At 35.1% G+C, this 20,905-nt stretch overlaps 1 protein-coding gene across 5 annotated transcripts in view; it reads right to left on the bottom strand.

Annotated features, from left to right (window-relative positions):
* tweek (transmembrane protein KIAA1109 homolog tweek) overlaps positions 1 to 20,905 on the bottom strand; it is a 421,377-nt gene that overhangs the window by 216,162 nt on the left and 184,310 nt on the right. For all 5 annotated transcript variants that reach the window (XM_085807394.1, XM_085807390.1, XM_085807392.1 and 2 more), the window contains 2 exons: positions 10,421 to 10,601; positions 58 to 2,054 (listed from right to left, as the gene is read on the bottom strand). In XM_085807394.1, coding sequence (XP_085663520.1) covers positions 58 to 2,054; positions 10,421 to 10,601 — 2,178 coding nt within the window. The remainder of the gene's footprint in view (positions 1 to 57; positions 2,055 to 10,420; positions 10,602 to 20,905) is intronic.

Below are 20,905 nucleotides of genomic sequence, written 5' to 3'. Positions count from 1 at the left end.
TAAAGAAACAGAGTCTAAATAGTATAAGAATGTGTGATATTGTAATTTGAAGCATACCTTTCATTTATAGTCTTTGGTTCAGGCATAGTGTCATAAAGGTCCAATAAATAAAACATTGTTCTCCAACATCGAGGATGAAGTTCCTTCACTTCTCCTAATAAAGTATGCTCAGAGGCAGGGGCTGAGCATGTGTCAGGTATATCAATAGCTACTGACTCGCTCAAAGTAAAACTCAGTGGACTACATGAACGTTCTTCTTTTGAAGTCATCTCTTGTAAATTTGTGTATCCTTTAGTACTTGCTCTCAATCTCTGAGAAAGAGTGTGAGGTCTGCGAATACCTGCCGTTAAGCTGGAAACACCAACTGATGATGATTTTGTAGGTGTTGGAGTAGGTGTATTAAATTTTGGCGGTGCTGGTCGGGGGGAATTGATTCGATAACTTCCTGTTTGACTTTCTGAAGGCGAAAAACCCTTCTTTTCATTCTTGATACTTTCTTTAAATGAACTTGGCCTATTTGCTTTTAACTCAAGACGTGTTTCTTTAATATTTTCATACATTGTTGAGAATTGGTGCAAAAGGCGAAGTAAAGGCATGTTAACTTGCTGAGCAACAAAATTTATATCAATTGTAAAATTTATGACTGTAGAATGCTTGGAACCATTTGACATCAACATGAAAGGCTGTGAAGATATTAAAGTATCATTACTAACACTTTCTGGCTTTTGATGAAACGTCTCACGCAGTTCCATTTCTAAAGAAAATTTATCACAAATAAATGTAGGCGTGTCCATGCTAGTGTCAATAAAAAATTTTCCATGAATATTTGTTTGTTTTCGATTTGTTTTTTTCTTTTGACGTACATTGCTCTGATATTCGGACTCTACTATATCTATTTTTAACAGTTCAACAGCACCAGAAACTGATATTTTTGGACCAAATATGGCACTAAATGATGTACTATGTGCTTGATTTGGTACACCAATACTGTTGAGAAGTGGCTGAAATATCACATGTGCATCAGCTAATTGAATGCTCAAAGGCGCAAAATTAACTGCAGCAGCAACAGATTTTGGAACTTCAACTTCAAAACTATTTTCTGTTGCAAATGTACTCTTTTTGGAATCTAAGTGAGCATGTTCCAACCTTTTTTGATTGTTTGTATTTCGAATATAATCTTGCTGCCTTGCCATCCAATTATATAAATCTTCATCAACTTGATCCATATCTCCATTAGCAAAACCTTTTTGTGGTGTGCCAAAAACAGAGGACTGTAAATTTGGCTCAATACTAGACAAACTCCAAGTCGTAGATTTTAGACTATGTCTGCTGTCATTTCGTTTCAGTTTCGAAATAGCATTTAAACCATACTGATGTAAAACGAAACCGTTGGTTTTCCCATTCATACCATCAGCATAACGCCCAGGAGAATCAAGGGGGCCACCTAAGAGAGGAAATGCAACACTGGCTCTAGAAGTGCGAGGAGGATAACTCGGAAGTTTCCTTCTTGTTTTATTGGGTCCAGATCCACTACTCACAGCTTCTTCAGTTAGTTCCTGCTGACTGCTGCTAGAATGTGATCCAGTTTCAGGACTGGAATATGACTTTATAGGAGGAGTACCTTGGGTTGACATGACCTTTGGTCCCTGACCAACTGTTAAAGATCCACCTTCAGCAATTAATAAGTTAGTTGTTTCATCGGTAACTTCACATTCATCAAGAGACACTTTATCAACATCTTCATGGCTGGAAAGCATGGCATCAATTTTAGGAGCTGAAAATGATATGTTTAAAGGTCTCATATTTTTACGAAACCTAATATTTTGTTCAACAAGAAAAGGCATATAAAGAACATTTTTCCATTGCCGACTTAAAGCTATAAGGCCACGGTATAAAGTTTTTGTAGGAGGTATACATTCAGCCACTAAATTTTCTTCTACAGTTTCAATATCAACTTGCTTCAAATATCTTCTCAATACCATTAACAGTTGACAGGAAGGATCTTCTTGAAGGGTCTTAGCTAAAGGAGATAGCTTGTATGCCAGGTACTTACTCTGTAATTCAAGAGAAAGAAAAAAAATCAGATCACAATCATTAGAATAATTAAAAATGCAAATATTTCAAACTCATTAATGCTCAAACACAATCTTCTGCCTACACAGCTCATCTCTTCATCCTTTACAAGTTAATTAAAACCATATATCATATAATGAAAATATCTGAATAGTTTTATGCTTTCAGGGCATGAAATTTATCTTAAACTTGGAAACAATATTTTATGTTTATTAAGTTATGTTTTACCTACAACATACTGTAAAAGTTAGTATTTTTCGACATTATAATCTTCTACAAATTATTTAAAATTAATTCCAAAATTTGAAACGTTTTTGGAAGAGTTAGATGGAAACCAATTGCTCCCAAAATTTAACTAATATTATACATAAAACATGTCAGTGTTTCCATAAATGAGCTGAATATTAATAAAACTGGTTTTTCAGTATTAAAATAATCAGAAAAGTGAATTTTAAGACATTCACTTCTATGTATAGACATTCATCAAATTACATATGAAATACGACACATCCTGTAAAACTGATATCAGCGCATCAAATATTCAAAGCAGTACAAAAACAGATCTTAATTCGGGCGGGGCAATGGAGGTTTAGTGCCAAATTCCTATTAAGAATGAGGATCTTTCACATACTCTATTATGAAAAAAATATTTACCCTACATGCATTAAGCATATACTAAAGAGAGATGCCACTTTTGAAATTTAATTCTTTTCCCCTTTTTGGAAAAAAAAATAATGTGATTCAGATATTAGATCATTTTGGATACTGGAAGACCAGATTACAGATTTGTACAGTGTAAGAATCTGAGATATAGAAAACGTTACAATGATTCTTTTTTTTTTTTTTTTTTTTTTTTTTTTTTTTTAAGGGAGCACCTAAAAATCTAATGTACTTATAATTGATAAACACTAAAGGAATATAAAATAATAGACAGATGTTTTAAATATAAATATTTTTATATCAAATGTCAAAAACTGTATTACGGGTAAAAAGGGAATTTTATTGAATTCACCCAGTAACATCTTCTATTAATCTACACCACCATTAAAACCAGCTACTGTGTTGGCCCAAATACAAGATAATGTTTCCCCATAGATGCTATATTCACTTAGCTCTACTATGAGGCTTGATATCTGGTTCATTTAATTATCTTTAGAAGCAATCATTTAATTAAATCACACCATCTACCTTAATTATGCAGCTCAACATTTAAAAACACATTTTAAGATTATCAGGTTCAATGTTTCTTCTAACCTTCTTCGGAAACATACAAGGACCTGACTAGGAACAGAGAGCTTACTAAAGCTATGTTCACTAATTGTAGTAAGTAGACAGGATACAGACGAAGGGTATACAAAACCCTTTATTTTTCTTTATATACAATGACTTCCGTACTTCGGAATACAATGACCCTCCACTCGGGGTCTAACGTAAAAGATATCAAAATAAAACTAAACTCTAATTTAACTTTAGAATAAGATTGGCCTTATAATAACAGGAAGCGTATGTAGCACAGAGACTGTGAACACTACAATACGTTTAATTTATCAAGAGGATTAATACCTCTGGCCTGGAAGGCAAATAGCAACTGCGTAACTTCTAAGGTAAGCGGCCTGCTTCGAACTCACTGCTTCCTCTCTCTTTCGCTTGGCAAAAAGGCCACACTTAAATACTTGGCGTTCGCCAGACAAACTTTGCATAAAATCTTTCACGCTTATAATTCTGGCCGGAAGTAGAAAATAAGAAGTGATAGTAAAGATTTAAAATAAAATAAACGTTAGTAAAACTTAAGATCCTTACATACTTCCCGCCAGAGTTAATTAGTTTGAAACTGAGGTCTAAAACGACCTTGTTGAAAACTTTTAGCTCTAGAAACTAACGCGAGGCCAACCTTTTACAAAAAATGCTTCGCTAGAAACTAGAAAATTTAAAAGAAAGAAATTTGTTACAATAGCAGCTCCCAGGATCTACAACAATCTTTTTTTTTTTTTCATCTGTACTGCATCTAACCAGGAGCTTTATTCAATTCTGGTTCCTTCCAGAGATCTGGAAGGAAAACTAGTTTAATGAAATGTTACAGAATGACATTGCAAATAACATATAGAATATACTTCTCTTAACATTCTTATTTCATTCATGACTATTTTAATTATCTCTCCCCGTGCTCTCTGACATGTGTTGTAAAAGAACACCAAACACGAATGTGTTTCTGTCTACGTGTGCCACACTTCCTCCTACAATCAAAACACTAACGTGTTAAAATTCAACATAACGAGACCTCTTAACACACCCTACTTTCAACTCTAAACCCTGAGGTACTATTCTAAAAGTGGCTAACTCTAAAGTGTAGCGTCAGAGAGCCTAACTACATCATTCAACCTTTACCACATATTCGTCATGATTTTAATCTTTACAGTCACACGAATAACAAATTTTTAACATTACTTTCACTTTTACCATATCACGGTATTTCTTAACATTTAAAATAACAGTTCACATGTACATAAGAACATATCAACATGCCGTTAATTTTACACATTTGAAAACATACATTAGTAGTACATTGTTAACTTCTATTCTTTTCAAAGCAAGTGCCAATTCTTTCTACATTGAAATAATACTACATTTCAAAAAGTCTTTCAGACTAAAACTTCTTTCTTGCTAGAATGTTTTAAATAAAATTTATACAATAACTTTTTACAATATTTAAGTCTTTACACAACGCTATTATACATCAACTTTAGTTTTACGCACGAGTAATTGAAAAACATAATAAGAAAATCGGTCACAACTCATTTCTCGCCCTTTTGGCGATAATTGATGAGGTAAAACTCGCATGAGGTAAAACTTCTTGAAATCTGCCACTTGCAGTAAGAATGAAAGATTAACTTAAGTTTGCAAAGTAACATAAAATTTTACTTATCTTTGTAATATTCGGACATCCTTTTCTGGGCCCAGTCTTTAAAGGTATAGCAGATAGTAGCTTGGTTGATCCTCCTTCTTGTACGGGCTCGCCCTTCAGTGCTTTCCTCTGGAAGCTTCCATTTTTCACCAGTACGGCCACCCTTGAACACCTTCCTTTTGTCCTCTGCTTGTGGTCTTGGCCGTTTGAAGGCAGCTGGTCTTGGTGGAACCGGGAAACTTCTGTCGTGATCCTGCTTGGACCTCGTTGTTGGCCGTTCAAATTTTTCTTGTACTTTTTCCTCCGCCGCTGATGGCCCTTCCGCAGTTCGGCGACTTTTGCTGGTGAGAGTTCTGTCGGATGAGTCGATCCTCCGTTTTAAAGCCGGGTTATAGTTTCCGTCATTTCTCCTGGTCCTCTTCACATATGTCGTCCTTCTCCCTTCTTCATTCTGGGGGTGTTCGTGAACTCTGTTTTCTGGACGGTGGAACGGCTTCTTTTTCTTTTTACCTTCAATTTTTCCGCGGGGCAATTTTCTTTTCACTTGCTTCTGTCTCTCATTGGCTTGCCCTTGTACTTGTCGTTTTCCCACCTCTGGAACTTGTACCTGCGGTGTCTGCCGTGCCGGATCCTGCAAAAGATCTGAAAAGATTTGCATTTTATTACGATCGAAGTAGGGCTTAATTTGATCAATATTTGCGGAACAGATTTCACCATTTCTGGCCTTTAACACTACAACAGCGTGAGTTATTTTTTCTATAACATATGGTCCTTCAAATCGTGGAAAAAATTTGGCAGTTTTATCTTCTGGTGCTGAAGAAAGTGAATGCTTAATTTTTAGTACTTCATCCCCTACTTTATAAGTTACACCCCGTCGTTTCAGGTCATAATACAATTTTTGTTTTCTCTGTGCTACTTCAGTATTCTTCTTTGCCTCCTTAATTAGTTTTTCTATATCACCCATTTTAAATTCTGGGGCTCTTTGTTGCACATAAAATAATTTATCTAACGGTGTTATAATCTTTCTGCCTAGAAATAACTCAGCAGGAGTTTTGCCCGTTGTATCATGTTTTGCAGTCCTAAGGGCGAAAGCAAATTCATTGACATAGTTATCCCAGCTTTTATGAAAATTTTTAACATAACTACGGATAATTTTCACTATATTTCTGTTGACCCGTTCCGCTATATTTGATTGCGGCCGATACGGGACCATTTTTAAATGACGTATGCCCAGTTTTTTGCACGTCTTCAAATATATTACTTACAAATTGAGGACCATTATCCGATATAACTTTTAGGGGCGCCCCGTATTTTCAAATATATTTATTTAAAATAGAATCGGTAACTAATTTCGCGGAGGCTCGTTTTAAGGGAACAATTTCGGTCCATTTACTAAAATGATCAACCATAACAAGGAGATAGCGACTTTTGTTTAACTGACTTTTTGGGAAAGGGCCCAATAAATCGATGCGGATTATTTCATTTGGAAATTCGGATTTAATACTATTTAGAAACCCGGCCGGGCGGAAATTAATATAATTAACGGCTTGACATGTTGGGCAGGACTGGACATACGCCCTTGTTAACTTTTGCAGTTCAGGAAAATAGACTGCCTCGCGTACGCGTTGGATAGTTTTTCGAATACCAGCATGAGAAGCTAAAGGGCTGTCATGGAGCTCCTGCAGGATATTTAATCTAAGACTAGCTGGGATAACAGGTCGAAATTCGTTGTTGGGATTCGTAGTTTTTGTATAAAATAATAGACCATCTATTAGTTCGTAATGGGCCGCCCTATTTCTTATCGCCACAATATCTTGGTGGCTAAAATTTTCAGGATCCTTCAAATACTCATAAATACTTCCAAACTCAGGATCCTTACCCAGTTCGGTTATTACAGTTTCTCGGGAATTTATTGTACACGCTGTAAGCACTGCAACTTTTACGGTATTACCCTGTTCGTCTAATTTTATTCGTGATAGGGCATCTGCTACGATATTTTCCTTTCCGGGGGTATGCTTGATTACCAGATTATATTCTTGCAGCTTGAGTGCCCATCTTATTAACCTTGGGGATAAATTTTTCCCTGAGTACAATCTAGTTACCGCCGCATGATCAGAATATACTGTTATCGGCGCCTTTCGAAAATAGACTCGGAACTTTTGCACTGCTAACAGAACTGCAAGTGCCTCTCTCTCGGTCGCGGAATAGTTTCTTTGTGTTTGATTTAAAGTTCGGCTAAAAAATGCCACGGGCTGCTGATTTTGCGAAAGTACCGCTCCTACCGCATAATCCGAAGCATCCGCTGAAATTTCTAAATTTTCATCCTTTTCAGGAAATTTCAACACAGGGGCTTGCGTTAATGCTTGTTTTAATTTTTCGAAAGCACTATTGGCTTCGGCCGTCCACGAGAATCTTGCCTTTTTCCTTTTTAATTTTAACAATGGCTCAGCGATAGCCGCAAAATCTTTTATAAAGGACCTATAATATGAACAAAGTCCTAGAAAAGAAGAGAGCTTCTTTGCCGTGTTTGGAGTCGGATACTTTTGTACAGCGATTATTTTTGATTCATCTGTCTCGATCCCTTTTTGCGATATTTTGTAACCTAAATATTTTAATTCAGGGGCTGCAAATTTGCACTTTTCGACATTAACTTTTAGACCGGCCTCATTTAATAAAGAAAACACCTGTCTTAAATCCTGTATATGTTGGTCGAGATTATCACTAGTAATAATGATATCGTCTAAATAGATAAATGTGGACTTTCCAAGAACAGGTCTTAACACAATGTCCATGCATCGCTGAAATGTTGCTGGGGCCCCAGAAAGGCCAAACGGCATACGCAAAAATGCATAAGTGCCAGACTTGGTTATAAAAGCAGTCTTAGGCACGTCCTCAGGCCTGACCCCTATTTGAAAATAACCATTCGTTAAGTCTAAAGTCGTCATAAATTTGGTTGATTTTATGTTCCTTAAAATTTCTTCTATGATCGGTAACGGATATACCGGATATTTCGTTATGGAATTTAATTTACGGTAATCAATAGCGAATCTCCACCTTTTTGGATGCTCCAAAGGATAATCATTATTTTTCTTACATAAAACCACCGGGCTAGCATAACTAATTGAGATGGGCGTTATGATCTTTTTACGTAGCATATCGGTAATATGCCATTCTATAATTTTTTCCTTATTCTTATCATACCGGTATGGTTTTTGACGAACCGGCAATGCATCTCCGGTGTCAATACTATGGTTAGTAACCTGAGTAAATCCTGGAATATCACTAAATAAGGAAGCAAATTCACTTACCACTTGTCGGATTCTATCTTGCTCGTCATTAGGCAGGTGGTCAAGATTTAACCTTGGCGGTTCAACCTTTTCTACACGCACTGGTTTCATTGTCAGCCTAAGGGACGATTCATTAAAATCCAGTGTAGCTTGTGCGTCTGAAAGAAAGTCTATTCCTAGGATTAAATGTGCTTGCAAATTCTTTACTATAAAAAACATCACCTTTACTTGTTCGTCCTTGATACGGATATATAAAGGTACTTTACCTACGCACTTACATTCTTTTCCTTGCGCCGCTAATACTGTCGTATTATCCGCATTATATATGCGGTATTTGCGAAAATACTTTCTAAAAAAGACTTCTGCCACACAGGAACACTGCGCGCCGGTATCCAGGAGTGCGGTGGCCGGGACATTATTCACCAAGACTTCAATCTTCGGAAGAGTCAAATTTTTCACCATTACTGTATTTAACTTGTAGGAAGAGGGGTTTTCGTGGCCTTCGGATTTCCGCACCCTCTCGTCAGCAGAAATCCGTTTTAGTTTAAATTATTTTTCCTTTCCGTGCTTTCCTTCTTTCTCCACTGGCCTTGAGACTTTTTTCCTGGGTTGCTATTGAACTGTCGACGTTCGCCGGCTGTTTTTGAATGCTCGGGTTTCCTTGCCCACTGATTCGCTTTTTCTCCGTAGCCATGTGCTTGAGTTTGCTGTAGTCTTGGCGTACCAAATTGGTTTCGCTGTTGATATTGGCGTCTTCTTTCGACGTCCGCCGTTCTTCTACTTTCAAACTGGATTGCTAGCTCAAATAATTTTTCCAGTGTAGTCGGATTTCTCAATTCAATAAAGTCTTGCACTTGGGGTAGTAACCTCGGCAAAATCACTTCAATTATTTCAGGATCCGGACGGTTTCCATACAAGAGCTTGAAAACGTGAATTTTTCTTAAAATAAAGCTCGAGAGGTTTTCCATTCTTTGTTGATATATACTGAAAAGTTCTGTTTCTAATTTCGCACGATCCCTTACAACAGGGAAGGCTTTTAGTAGGGCAGTCTTGAAATTTTCGTAAGTATAGGTGGGACTTCCTGCTTGACCCAAGAGACTTCTGCCGATACATTTGAACCAGTTAAGCGCTTGGCCCCTCAAAGCGCTGGTAGCTAAGGTAACTTTTTGAAACTCGTGCACGGGGTAGAGCATGAAGTGGTCATCCAATTTTTCCAAAAAACTGGTTACCGGTGAGTTTCCATTAAATGTTGCTTCTGGTTTCATCGAAGCGCGCATGGTCTGGACGATGTACCCAAATCCTTCCAGGGCGGCAGCTGGCATTTCTGGATTATGAGCCTCTTCTGCAGGCAGCACAGGTTCTTCTTGAAACTCGGCCATGGTTATTCTTCTTCGTCGGGCGCCACTATCAGGTTCAATGTTTCTTCTAACCTTCTTCGGAAACATACAAGGACCTGACTAGGAACAGAGAGCTTACTAAAGCTATGTTCACTAATTGTAGTAAGTAGACAGGATACAGACGAAGGGTATACAAAACCCTTTATTTTTCTTTATATACAATGACTTCCGTACTTCGGAATACAATGACCCTCCACTCGGGGTCTAACGTAAAAGATATCAAAATAAAACTAAACTCTAATTTAACTTTAGAATAAGATTGGCCTTATAATAACAGGAAGCGTATGTAGCACAGAGACTGTGAACACTACAATACGTTTAATTTATCAAGATGATTAATACCTCTGGCCTGGAAGGCAAATAGCAACTGCGTAACTTCTAAGGTAAGCGGCCTGCTTCGAACTCACTGCTTCCTCTCTCTTTCGCTTGGCAAAAAGGCCACACTTAAATACTTGGCGTTCGCCAGACAAACTTTGCATAAAATCCTTCACGCTTATAATTCTGGCCGGAAGTAGAAAATAAGAAGTGATAGTAAAGATTTAAGATAAAATAAACGTTAGTAAAACTTAAGATCCTTACAAGATAATTTTATCTATCTTAACCCGCATATTTACTTTGTTTAAACTCATGGTATAGTCCCAGTTGCATTCATTTGCAGGATGGGCATGTACAAAAATACAAAATCAAAGATTTTTAATTAGCTATAAATCAAAGGGTAAACAATACTAAACTAAGGTTAAAGATTTTAGAATTTCACAGACCTTTATTGGCATATGTATACTCTGAACTTCTAAAGCTTCTGCCATAAGACAAGCCATTGCAGCAGCTGACCTCTGACCAGCTTCTTTAGCCATTTTGCGAACAGACACAACAAGGCGGTCACTTGGCTTCAGCCATGCATTTATAGACGGTGTAGCAGTACTCAACAAATGCCAGTCCAATCTTATTTAAAAAAATGAAATACTTATGCATAGATCATCATAAAAATTCTAAATAATATAAATTTTATAGAAACAGATTTTTATATTTCAGCAATTCATTAATTATTTTCATGTTTGCATTTTTTGCCTAGCTTAAGAAATTGTTTGTAGCCTCAAAACAGAAAAATATTTTAAATACGAAGTTTAATAAAAATTTACTACTAATCCACTTGGCCACTTGTGGGCCTATCCATTTTCTCACCATGACAAACATTTACTGCAGCTCATGTAAGACAATCATTTTCATAAAATGAGACAAATGGATCAAACGATGAACTGCATAGATAAATGACATTGGAAGATTTTTAGTGTGGTCAAATCTCGAAGAATTTTTTTTTTTTTTTTTCCATAATCATGCTTTTTAATTGTTACACTGGTGTAAAATATTTTTATCCTTCCGCAAGATATTTTTTGGAGGGACACTTTCGATGCTTTCCTTAAACATGTCCATGCATTCATGTAATATTCAGCATTTAGTTACTTGTGAATGGCTAAACTTTAGATGTATATAAAAATAGAACTATGGTGTTATTGCAGTTCTCTGGAATATTTAATATTCTATGCTTATAAACAAAATAGTTTAGGCAGTTAAAAATGCATCCTCTTTTTAGTTTATATGGTGTCAGGAGTGCTTTGCTTTCTAAATAGAACATTTAAAGCAACCAGATTCGAAAAAAATTTGACAGAAATCTTGTTTCAAACTGGCAAAGATGGCTGCAACGTTTCATAATTTATATACTAGCCAGTAGATTATATAACAAAGAACAGAAGGGGAGGGTTAACACTTTTCTTCATGTAATAGAAATCTGCGGTCTTGAAATACATAACACATATCCTGCAGAAGAAGGTAAAGAAATTAAATGAAATTAAGACAAATTTATTGAATATTGTATACCTAAGAAAAATGTTACACATGAAAGACATTTATTCTTTACTAGAAACCGAATTTCAATTGAAACCATTAGATGAGTATGTAACTTACCTTCAAAATAAAGCTAGAACATGTGATTTTGCACAATTAACACATAGTCTAATGAAGGATAAAATTGTTTGTAGTATTAAAGATGATGTAGTGACAGCAAGATTATTGCATGAAACAGAATTAACATTAGAAGGAGCTCTTGGTATATATATAGATCTGTATACACATGTGTATAACAAATGAAAATAATAAAAGATGAAGATACTGTTGTAAACATAGTGCAAAAGAAACTAAATAAACATAATAAGAATACATATAAAGAGGTAAATATTGAGAAACAAACGACCAAATTGGCTCTAAATGAGGAACATCTCATGAATATCAAAACTGTCCTGAATATGGGAAAATCTGTCGTAAGTGTAAAAAGATAAATCACTTTGTGAAGCAGTGTGAATGCTACAAAATAAAAAAAATGAAGCTATCATGGCACATAAAAAAAGAGAAAAAATAAAATTACTAAATTATGACTCAAGAAGAGTTAGAATTTTATGTAGGTACATTAAAACCTTAGTTCCAGTAACACAGAAATGGACTGTTGATGTTAACGTAAATAAAAATAAACTTCATTCATCGTTAGATGCCGGAGTAATGTGCAATATTATTTCTAAAAGCCAAGAGAAAATGTGGGATGTTAAAATACTGAAGTCTGAAATTAAAGATTGGTTACATTCTCTGGGCATAAAATAGATACTATAGGAAAAATAGTACTTAACTGCCAATATGGAAAGATAATTATGTTGTAGAATTCCAAGTTATTGACAAAGAAGTGCCTTCTATATTATGATTAAAATCATATCTGTAACTCAAAAAGTTTGATTCAAAAATTAATGTCTGTTTCTACTGAAGACTTGCTAGAGAAATTCAAAGATGTGTTTGAAGGCTTAGGCTGTTTAAATGGAGAAAACAAATACCAGTTAGAACATGAGGTAATACCAGCAATTCATCCTCCAAGAAAATTACCCCTGGCTAAGTAAAGAAAGAACTACAAAGAATGGAAAATGCAAATGTCATTCAGAAAGTAACAGAACTATCAGGGATTATATAATATCTATTCAATTTTAATATTCTTTACTTTTATTTAAATATCTAAATAATATCTCCAAGCATTGACAATTCAGTCTTTCAACAGGAACAGTGGCAAACATTTTTAAGACAAAAATCATTTTTTTTCTTATTACAAACATCTACTAAAAGAGTAAATAAACCATCATTTGTAACATAACAATTTAAGCATTATCCATCGAGTTGTAAATACGTATATCAATTTCTGACATAATCCCAACTTTTTTTTATGAGAAAAACTAATCAAAATAACAACATACTCAATGCAAAAATTACAATTAAACATACTAGATATAGAAAATTCAACATAGTAATTAAATATATAGTATTTTTACAATACACACAGGTTGTAACAGTTTTTTTTTCCTATAGTTGAGGAGAAACCTCTGCCTCCATTTCAGATATTTGCATCTTTGAATCAGAATCCCTGTTGGGAGTGGATATTTCCAGTGGATATTATTCTCTGGACAGGACAAACCAGTTCTTCATACATTGTTTATTGACACACAACTTGGACACATTAGTCTCTTCCACGATGCACTTGTATAATCTTGGCCATTTGAATATGCCGTTCTCAGACACCACTCCACCTGGCAGCTGTGGGAGGATTACACTTCCACTGAATTCTTTTGATTGAAGTGTCAACTTAACAGTTTTCCTGTCTACTGACTTAAAGAGATTATCTACTCCCATGAAGTTATTTCCATTGTCACTGTAAATAACTTTTGGATGAGATCTTGTCATGAATCTCTGCAGTCCCAATAAGAATGCTTTGGTAGATAAAGATGTTATGAGATTAAAGTGGACAGCCCTGTACACCGCGCAGGTAAAAAGGATAATCCAACCTTCATGTTTGTAGCCGCCCAGATGGTATAGTGGTTAGGGGAGCTGACTGCGATACTGAAGGGCCCGTGTTCGAATCCCGGAGAAAACATGGATGTAAATTGTCTGTCCCCTCATAGAAGGCTGCTTATTAGGTGTCTCGACTTCTGGCCTAAGAAGCGGCCAATGCCGTTATAGGCAAGTGCCCACCATTGGGAAAAAAAAACTTTTACAATGTCCTTCAGTATAGAAGGCTGCCTATTAGGAGCCTCGAATTCTGGCCTTAGAAGCGGCCAATGCCGTTTTATATGCAAGTGCCCACCATTGGAAAAAAAAACCTTTTCCAATGTCCTTCAGTATAACAGGACCTGCCAAATTTACAAATGTAAGTTCTAAAACACAGGTATCTCTCATCCTGTCCTCTGACAGTTGAACAGGAATCCTTTCTATTTGTTTGGACTCGTGTTTTTACATCTGGCACAGGTTAAAATGACCTTCCGCATACTCATTTTGGGACCCAAACGTTTTCCCATAGCTTGAATAATAATATGTGTATACCAGCATGAGCCATGCTTAAATAGAAATGATGAATGATAGCCGGAACAAGCTGGTGATCACTTGGCAGGAGCATGGGATAGATGAAACTGACATCATTTTACTTTACAATTAACTTTTGTTTTAACTCATAAGATGCCTTCATTATCTTCAAATACACACAGAGACTAAAAATTTCTTTTGAAGTAAATTTATCATTTTTAGGCATTTTTGAATTTATAACAAATATTAATACTCATGCTACAATTCTCAAGGTCTTCATGTAATCAGGAAAGTAACTCAAGAACCAAAAATTTTCAGAGCTGTTATAAGGTAATGAAGTAACAATAATTTCCTTCCTTTCAGTGTTTCCTTCTTCGTTTACAACTGAACTGGATCTTGGCCATTCTTCTTCAGGCACTCTCAACCAAGAAGGGTCCTCCTCCCACCATCTGGATTCCTTAAGTTTGGATGCTAAACATCCTCTGGAGGGAAGATCTGCCACATTACAATAACCAGAAATATATTTCCACTTCTCATTCTTCATTAACCCTTTGCAGTGCGTTATATTATTTTTATAATTTTTTTAACTAAAAACTCTAGAAATTGAATATTATGATCCTAGAGACAAATAATATACGAATTTAAAAAAATCTACTCTTGCCCATTGTTTTGTGGGTGGTGGTCACACTGTGAAACCACCGTGCGTCTAGGACTTTGAAACTTACCTAGGTAGTAGGAAAGAAAAACTTACCTTTTTCCGTGGTTTCCAATAAATGACGAAATTTAGGAATTAAAAAAAAAAAAAAAATGCATGTAAGAATTGCATAATATATATATTTTTTACATTATTTTACAAACTAAATCATCAGAAAAAATTTAAACATAAACATTTATGTAATTCTTCTATAGCAGTGAAAGTACCTACATAATAAGGGCATTTGGCTACATGGAGTAAAAAACAGGATTTAAAAAAAAAAGACTCAGTGTTTTTTTTTATTATTATTTTTATTTATTTCAAAGAACAAATATTTTTTGTGACACTGTTCAGAGCATTTTTTGTCTTTTTGGTGCATGCTTTTTGGCTCATGCTGGTATACACATTGCACATTTTGCACACGTACCTTCTTCTATGATGTTTCTTCCTTATGCTACAAAATGTACACTGATTGGATCTAAATTTCACTGGTATATGTCCAGCGTTATTTAGTTTCTTTTCATCTGACACATGAAATTTGTGGGGGGTTTTATGTTAATGGTGGGGGGCTTGGTCTTTTTGGCTTTGGTACGGATCATTCATTTCCCATTCATACTTATTTTATTCATATTCCGTCTCAAGCTATTCAGAACATATTTTTAATTTAAATAAAACTTTATGCAATTTCTATTTTTAATTACAGCAAAGTATATTTGCATTAAATTTAAACCACAGGAAATAATTTATAAAATAACAATACTAGCTTAGGGAGCAAGTGTGTTGAGGTCAGAGAAAAGTCTCTGGAAAAGAAAGACCTTTTTACTGGGCAGATGCATGTACTGTTTAGTAATAAAATAACTTTGTGATTTCAAGACCCCTTATCTATATCCAAGAAAAAATAAACATTCCTATTTGAGAAGCAAGCAAATGCCATTGTGAAGAGCAGTGGTTTCAAGGTGCGATCACCGAGCCCCTAGAGCTCTAGTGGTCGCACCCTGAAACCGCAAAGCAAATGCCATACATATAGAGGGGTTTTTTTATATATGCAGTTTAATTATTGCTATTTTGTATTGTTTATGATAGAAATCATGATGTGCGATGAATAACGTTTAAAATTTAAAGTTGTTTATATTAATAAAAGGCAGTTATTTTGTCTCATTGAAAACGAATTTTAAAAGGCATCCGATTTGGAGTACTAAGGCCTAAAACATGTACGATTCTGTAGCCATTTTGGATTATTTAGAGGTAAAAGATCAGTAATAAATTTATTTTCACCCAAAAATTTCGGGAGGGAAAAAAAACGAAAATTGGTGGTTTCAGGGCGCGATCACTGCGCGTCAAAGGGTTAAGCTGCAAATTTTTTTAACTATATTTTTCACAAAAACACCCCACTGGTCTCCTCCTTTAATCCAGCAGAAAACAGTGAAAAACTCTACTTCTGGAACTGTTGCCTTCTTCAATGAAGGAATTCTTGATTTGGCTTGAAGTAGTTGTGCCAAAACTCTATTTTCATCCTCATAACTTAAATAAACTTCAGTAGCATTATAAAAATTAGATATCGCAAAATATATGTAAACTATGAAAGGTGCAATTATTTAGCATAACATTGCTGGGAATTTTAAACAAAGATAATAATGGCAAGGCTTTCAATCATTTTCAGAATTTTTTTGGTATTTATGTAGGCACTTCAGAATCCCAGCTTAACTTTGCTTTTCAACTTTCTTGCAACAAAAGTTTTGGCACAAGGGTTACCAAACAACAGAATCCTATGTGGGTAAAAATATTGTCTGCATAATTGACAAGATGACTCTTCTTGTCACTGGGACATCTGAATAACCAATCTTACCTGCATTACAAAACAATGGGTCCCCTTGTTTGTCCCAAAGTAATCCCAATACTGACGCTGGTTTTGATTTAACATCGCTATTTTTTAATGTCTTATCTCGAGTTTGCTACCAATATCTTAACTCTAAATTCACTTCACTCATTAACTGTTCGGCTGATTTTATAAAGGAATGCGACTCTTCTTCCGAAACTAATGATATAACACAGTCGTGTACATAAAATTAAGACTTGGCTATATCTTCAAGAGGAGACTAGTATTGCTTTAGATGAAAATCAATTAATGCACCTAAAAGGAATGGACTACAATTTACTCCAACATGACAGTGAAGAAACACTCGCATCTCATTTCTCTTAAAATCGTGCCCCCAAAGAAATCTCAAGTAATCATGATCCTCCTATTTAAAGCTAACTTGTGGAAAAGCCCTTTTTACGTTCGAAATTACTTCTCTTTCCTTTTCCATAAACTTCAGAAAATTAGAAAGCAGTAGGTTCAATAAACTTGGTTCTTTTGCCAAACAGTCATTCAGTGAAGGGTATCCTTTCTGTTTACGAGAAGCATAGAAAACAGGAGTCACCAATGTTGTGGAAATTTCTTTAAAAACTCCTCTGTGAAGTGAATAGTGCCCTTTACCCTCTAATTCTTGTTCTTGAACTTCTTCAATTATGCCTTCATACACCCAAATCTTCAAACCTGAATCATATGCATAAAATTTATTTGCAGCCTTGAGTTAGGTCGTTGCAAGAGATAATCTTTTCATAGCTATATTTCTGTTGTCTGGAAGATCTTTTTGACATTATAACTAGGGCAAGGTAATTTCATATCTTCTGTCCGAGTTAAATTTAATAGTCCTTTCAAAATGATCCATCACTGCTTTTTCCATATCATCTTTTCATTGATTTTCACATGGATCAGTGATACCAATTACTTCTGGCTTTCACAAATCTACAAACTTACCAGAATGAGGAAGAAGAGTCCTCAATAAATTAGAGCTAGCATCATTATTTGATTGTTCTAACAACTTTCCAATTATCATCTATTCAAACAGACTTTGTTTAAACAGCAACTGATCCACAGCATAATTTACATATATTTCCAGTGAGTAGATTTCCAAGCAATATTTCTATTTGTGGTGGACCTCTCCCCACATTGGTCAATCAAACTCCTTTAAATTTCAATTCTTCTATCGAACGTCTCTACCTGAATATTTAAATTGAGCCACAAACTACAGGTTGATTCTAAACTTGAATTTTCATAAATAATACTCGGTTTAATGTTTGAGAACACTACAGCATTTATGATCTTCTCTTCTAGAAATAGTAGCTCTGAACAAAAGATGTACTAAAGTTTCAGAACCAGTGGGCTGACATCCCATTTCTTCAGCAGCTTTCAAAATGTAAGAGCGTTGCAAGCCTGAATCAAAAATACTCTAACTGTACGTTTCTTTTCCTTTTCTTCCATGTTTACTAGCACAGTTTGGAGGAACACTTCTCCAGAATAACATAAGTTAGATACGGATGTATATGGTTTTTCATCATCTTCACTTCACAGCATCCTTTCCTTAATGTACTTTCAGCTCTGGGCATATAACAGCTCCGTGTTTCTTAGAACAAATTAAGCATTTTATGTTGGATTTACAATTTCTCGCTTGATACCCGCTTTTCAGACAAATGAAACAATTCTCTTTCTTCTTTAAAATACCTTGTTTTTGACTGTAAGTCATCTGTGGTGGTGGTGGTGGTGGTGGCGGAAATCTTTGCTTTCATATGGTTTGTTGCAAAATATGAAACTTTTTAACTTTTCTTTTCTCACCAGAAAGTAAATCATTTACAGTCGGTATGAGTTCATTTTCGATTTTCTGAGGCGACTTTTTCTCCTTCGTTATCTTCATTTTTTAAAAATTCATATCCACTGACTGCCATAGATATTTGTAGTTCCCTTTCGACTTCCAGAAGCGTAGCTAAGGATTTCAGTGCCTGGAGACAACTAAAGATTTTGCGCCCCTTTCTGTGTTCCAAGAATGGAAAACATTTCATTCTAAAATTTGTAGCATCAATTTGGCACCCCCTGTATGCTGCACCTGGGGACAGATGCCCCCCTTCACCCACCCAAGCTACGCCACTGTTCATTCCTAATAAAAGTCCTCAGATCATCCACTCTCATTTGAAGTTTCTCCAATTTTTGACTGTCTCTACCATACTCTTAGCAATACCTCAAGAATGCATGACTCTACTAACGGAAACAGAATGGTGTCGTACATTTTTGTATGAACTCCCAATCAATCTAATGCTTTTAATTGTGATTCAAGTTGATCATGCAATGATGAAAGAAAACATAATGACCAAGTTCTGTAATATAAAAATCTACTAAAACATCATTTTTCCCAAAACAGGCTTTCAGACTGTCAATCATTTTTGGATAATTCTCAGCAATCACTGGATAACTTTGAACAAGCTCTCTAGCTCTAGAATATGGAACAGTACATTGAATAAGATGCTGGAACTTATTTTCTGCCTCTATATCCTTAACATCGTCAATTTTCTAGAACCTTGATCAAAAGGGAAACTATGCCCTTAAATTTCCATCATATTTTTCAAGATCAATTTTGAAGGCTTCAGTTTTGATTTTCAAGATCTAGACCAGAATAATGATCCTTTCTTTCTTTATAACGCTTAAAAATGTTTATCACAAATGTTCTTAACTTTAAAAAACTTAGTTATATTCATCAAATGTCATACTTTCATTTTGGAATTCTTTATCCTTAGTATCTTCATCTTCTACTAGTATAAGCTTCATAGATTCACGATTTAATTTTTGAAGTTCTTGGTATTTTAACTTCAAGGTTTTAAACACAGCTTGAATGTCTAAAACATTGTCAGCTTCTTCCGAACTGACATCTTCTATAATTTGATTGCACAATCAAGTGAAAGCACAATGAACAACTTTGCGTTGTTTATGCACTTTATCCATTTTAAATATTTTCAAATAAGAATAAAATGCACCTTTCTATCACATCCACAGGTCACCATATGTCAAGAGTTCAATAAAATCTACTCGATTTTAATATTCTTTGTTTATTTAAATATCTAAATAATATCTCCAAGCATTTACATTTCACCGTTTTGACAAGAACAGCAATAAACGCTTTTAAAACAAAAATCGTTTTCTTCTTATTACAAACAATGCTGCCACTAATAAACTAAATAAATCCTCACGTGAAACACAAAAATTTAAATATCATCATCCATGGAGTTGTAAATACGTGCGTGAATGTCTGACAAGAACCAACTGAGTGAGTAAATTCAATGGTCAACTGTTGTTAAACCTAACAAAATAAGAATATGTTCAGATGCTAAGGATTTAAATAAAGCGATAAAAATGAGAACATCATGCTATGTTAACTATAGATGAAGTTGTGACTAGAATGCCAAAAGCAGGAAAAAAAAAAAAAAAAATTCTGTTTTAAGAGCTAATAGTGCTTTTTGGAAAATCCTGCCTGACGAAGAAAGTGGCAATTTGTGTACATTCAATACACCTTTTGACAGATGCAAATTTAAAAGCCTGCTGAAGTATAAATAAAAGTTTAAGTTACATTCAAGAAAAAATGTTAAATGCGATCTAAATTTTCAAAAAAAAAAAAGTTAAATGCAATACAAATAACACTTAAAACAAAAATTATGTAGCTATTTTGAAGTAAAAAAATAACCTCACCAGAAATACTTTATAAATTTAAGTACCGTAATTTCCGGAAGAAACGCCGCGGCGTTTATGTGTTTAAAACTTAAATTTTCAGCGGGTGCGGCGTTTCTACCCATGCGGCGTTTAGGTGCACTAAAAATAAAATATTTCCTATGATGGTCATTGTACATAGTTTGGATGGCCTTGTCATTGTGCATAGACTGGTGCTGTTCCCACACAAAAGACCACTCAGTTGCTTTTTGCAAACATTATTTTGTTTATATTCTTTCCCTTGAATGGACCTACATGCCTTATTCACCCTAAACAAGAACTCAGAACAATAACATTCTTCCCCCTTTCAAATCAACATTCTCATCAGTTTGAATAGTCTCTCTCCTCTGCCAGTCGATGAATCTTTCAGGGTCCATCCTCTCCCCACCCCTGCCTTTTATGCAATTTTTTTCAAAGGCGGACACGACTCCACCTGCCTCGTATTAACGAACTCTGACGTATTTCCCCTTCAGCATGAATGGATTTTTCTTGGCATTCTGACAGATACAGATCCCATCAGTTTGTGTACAAGTACTTGTTGAATAGTTTTTAAGCAAGAAGAGAGCGGAAAATTTTTGAAAATGTCCCTAAACGGCA

The sequence above is a fragment of the Stegodyphus dumicola genome, chromosome X1, assembly GCF_044657685.1.
Source record: "Stegodyphus dumicola isolate Sdum_Otavi_A_Nest chromosome X1, ASM4465768v1".
Classification (NCBI taxonomy): Eukaryota; Metazoa; Arthropoda; class Arachnida; order Araneae; family Eresidae; genus Stegodyphus; species Stegodyphus dumicola.
Note: the sequence above shows the minus strand (reverse complement) of the source record. Positions and strands in the feature narration are given on the sequence as shown.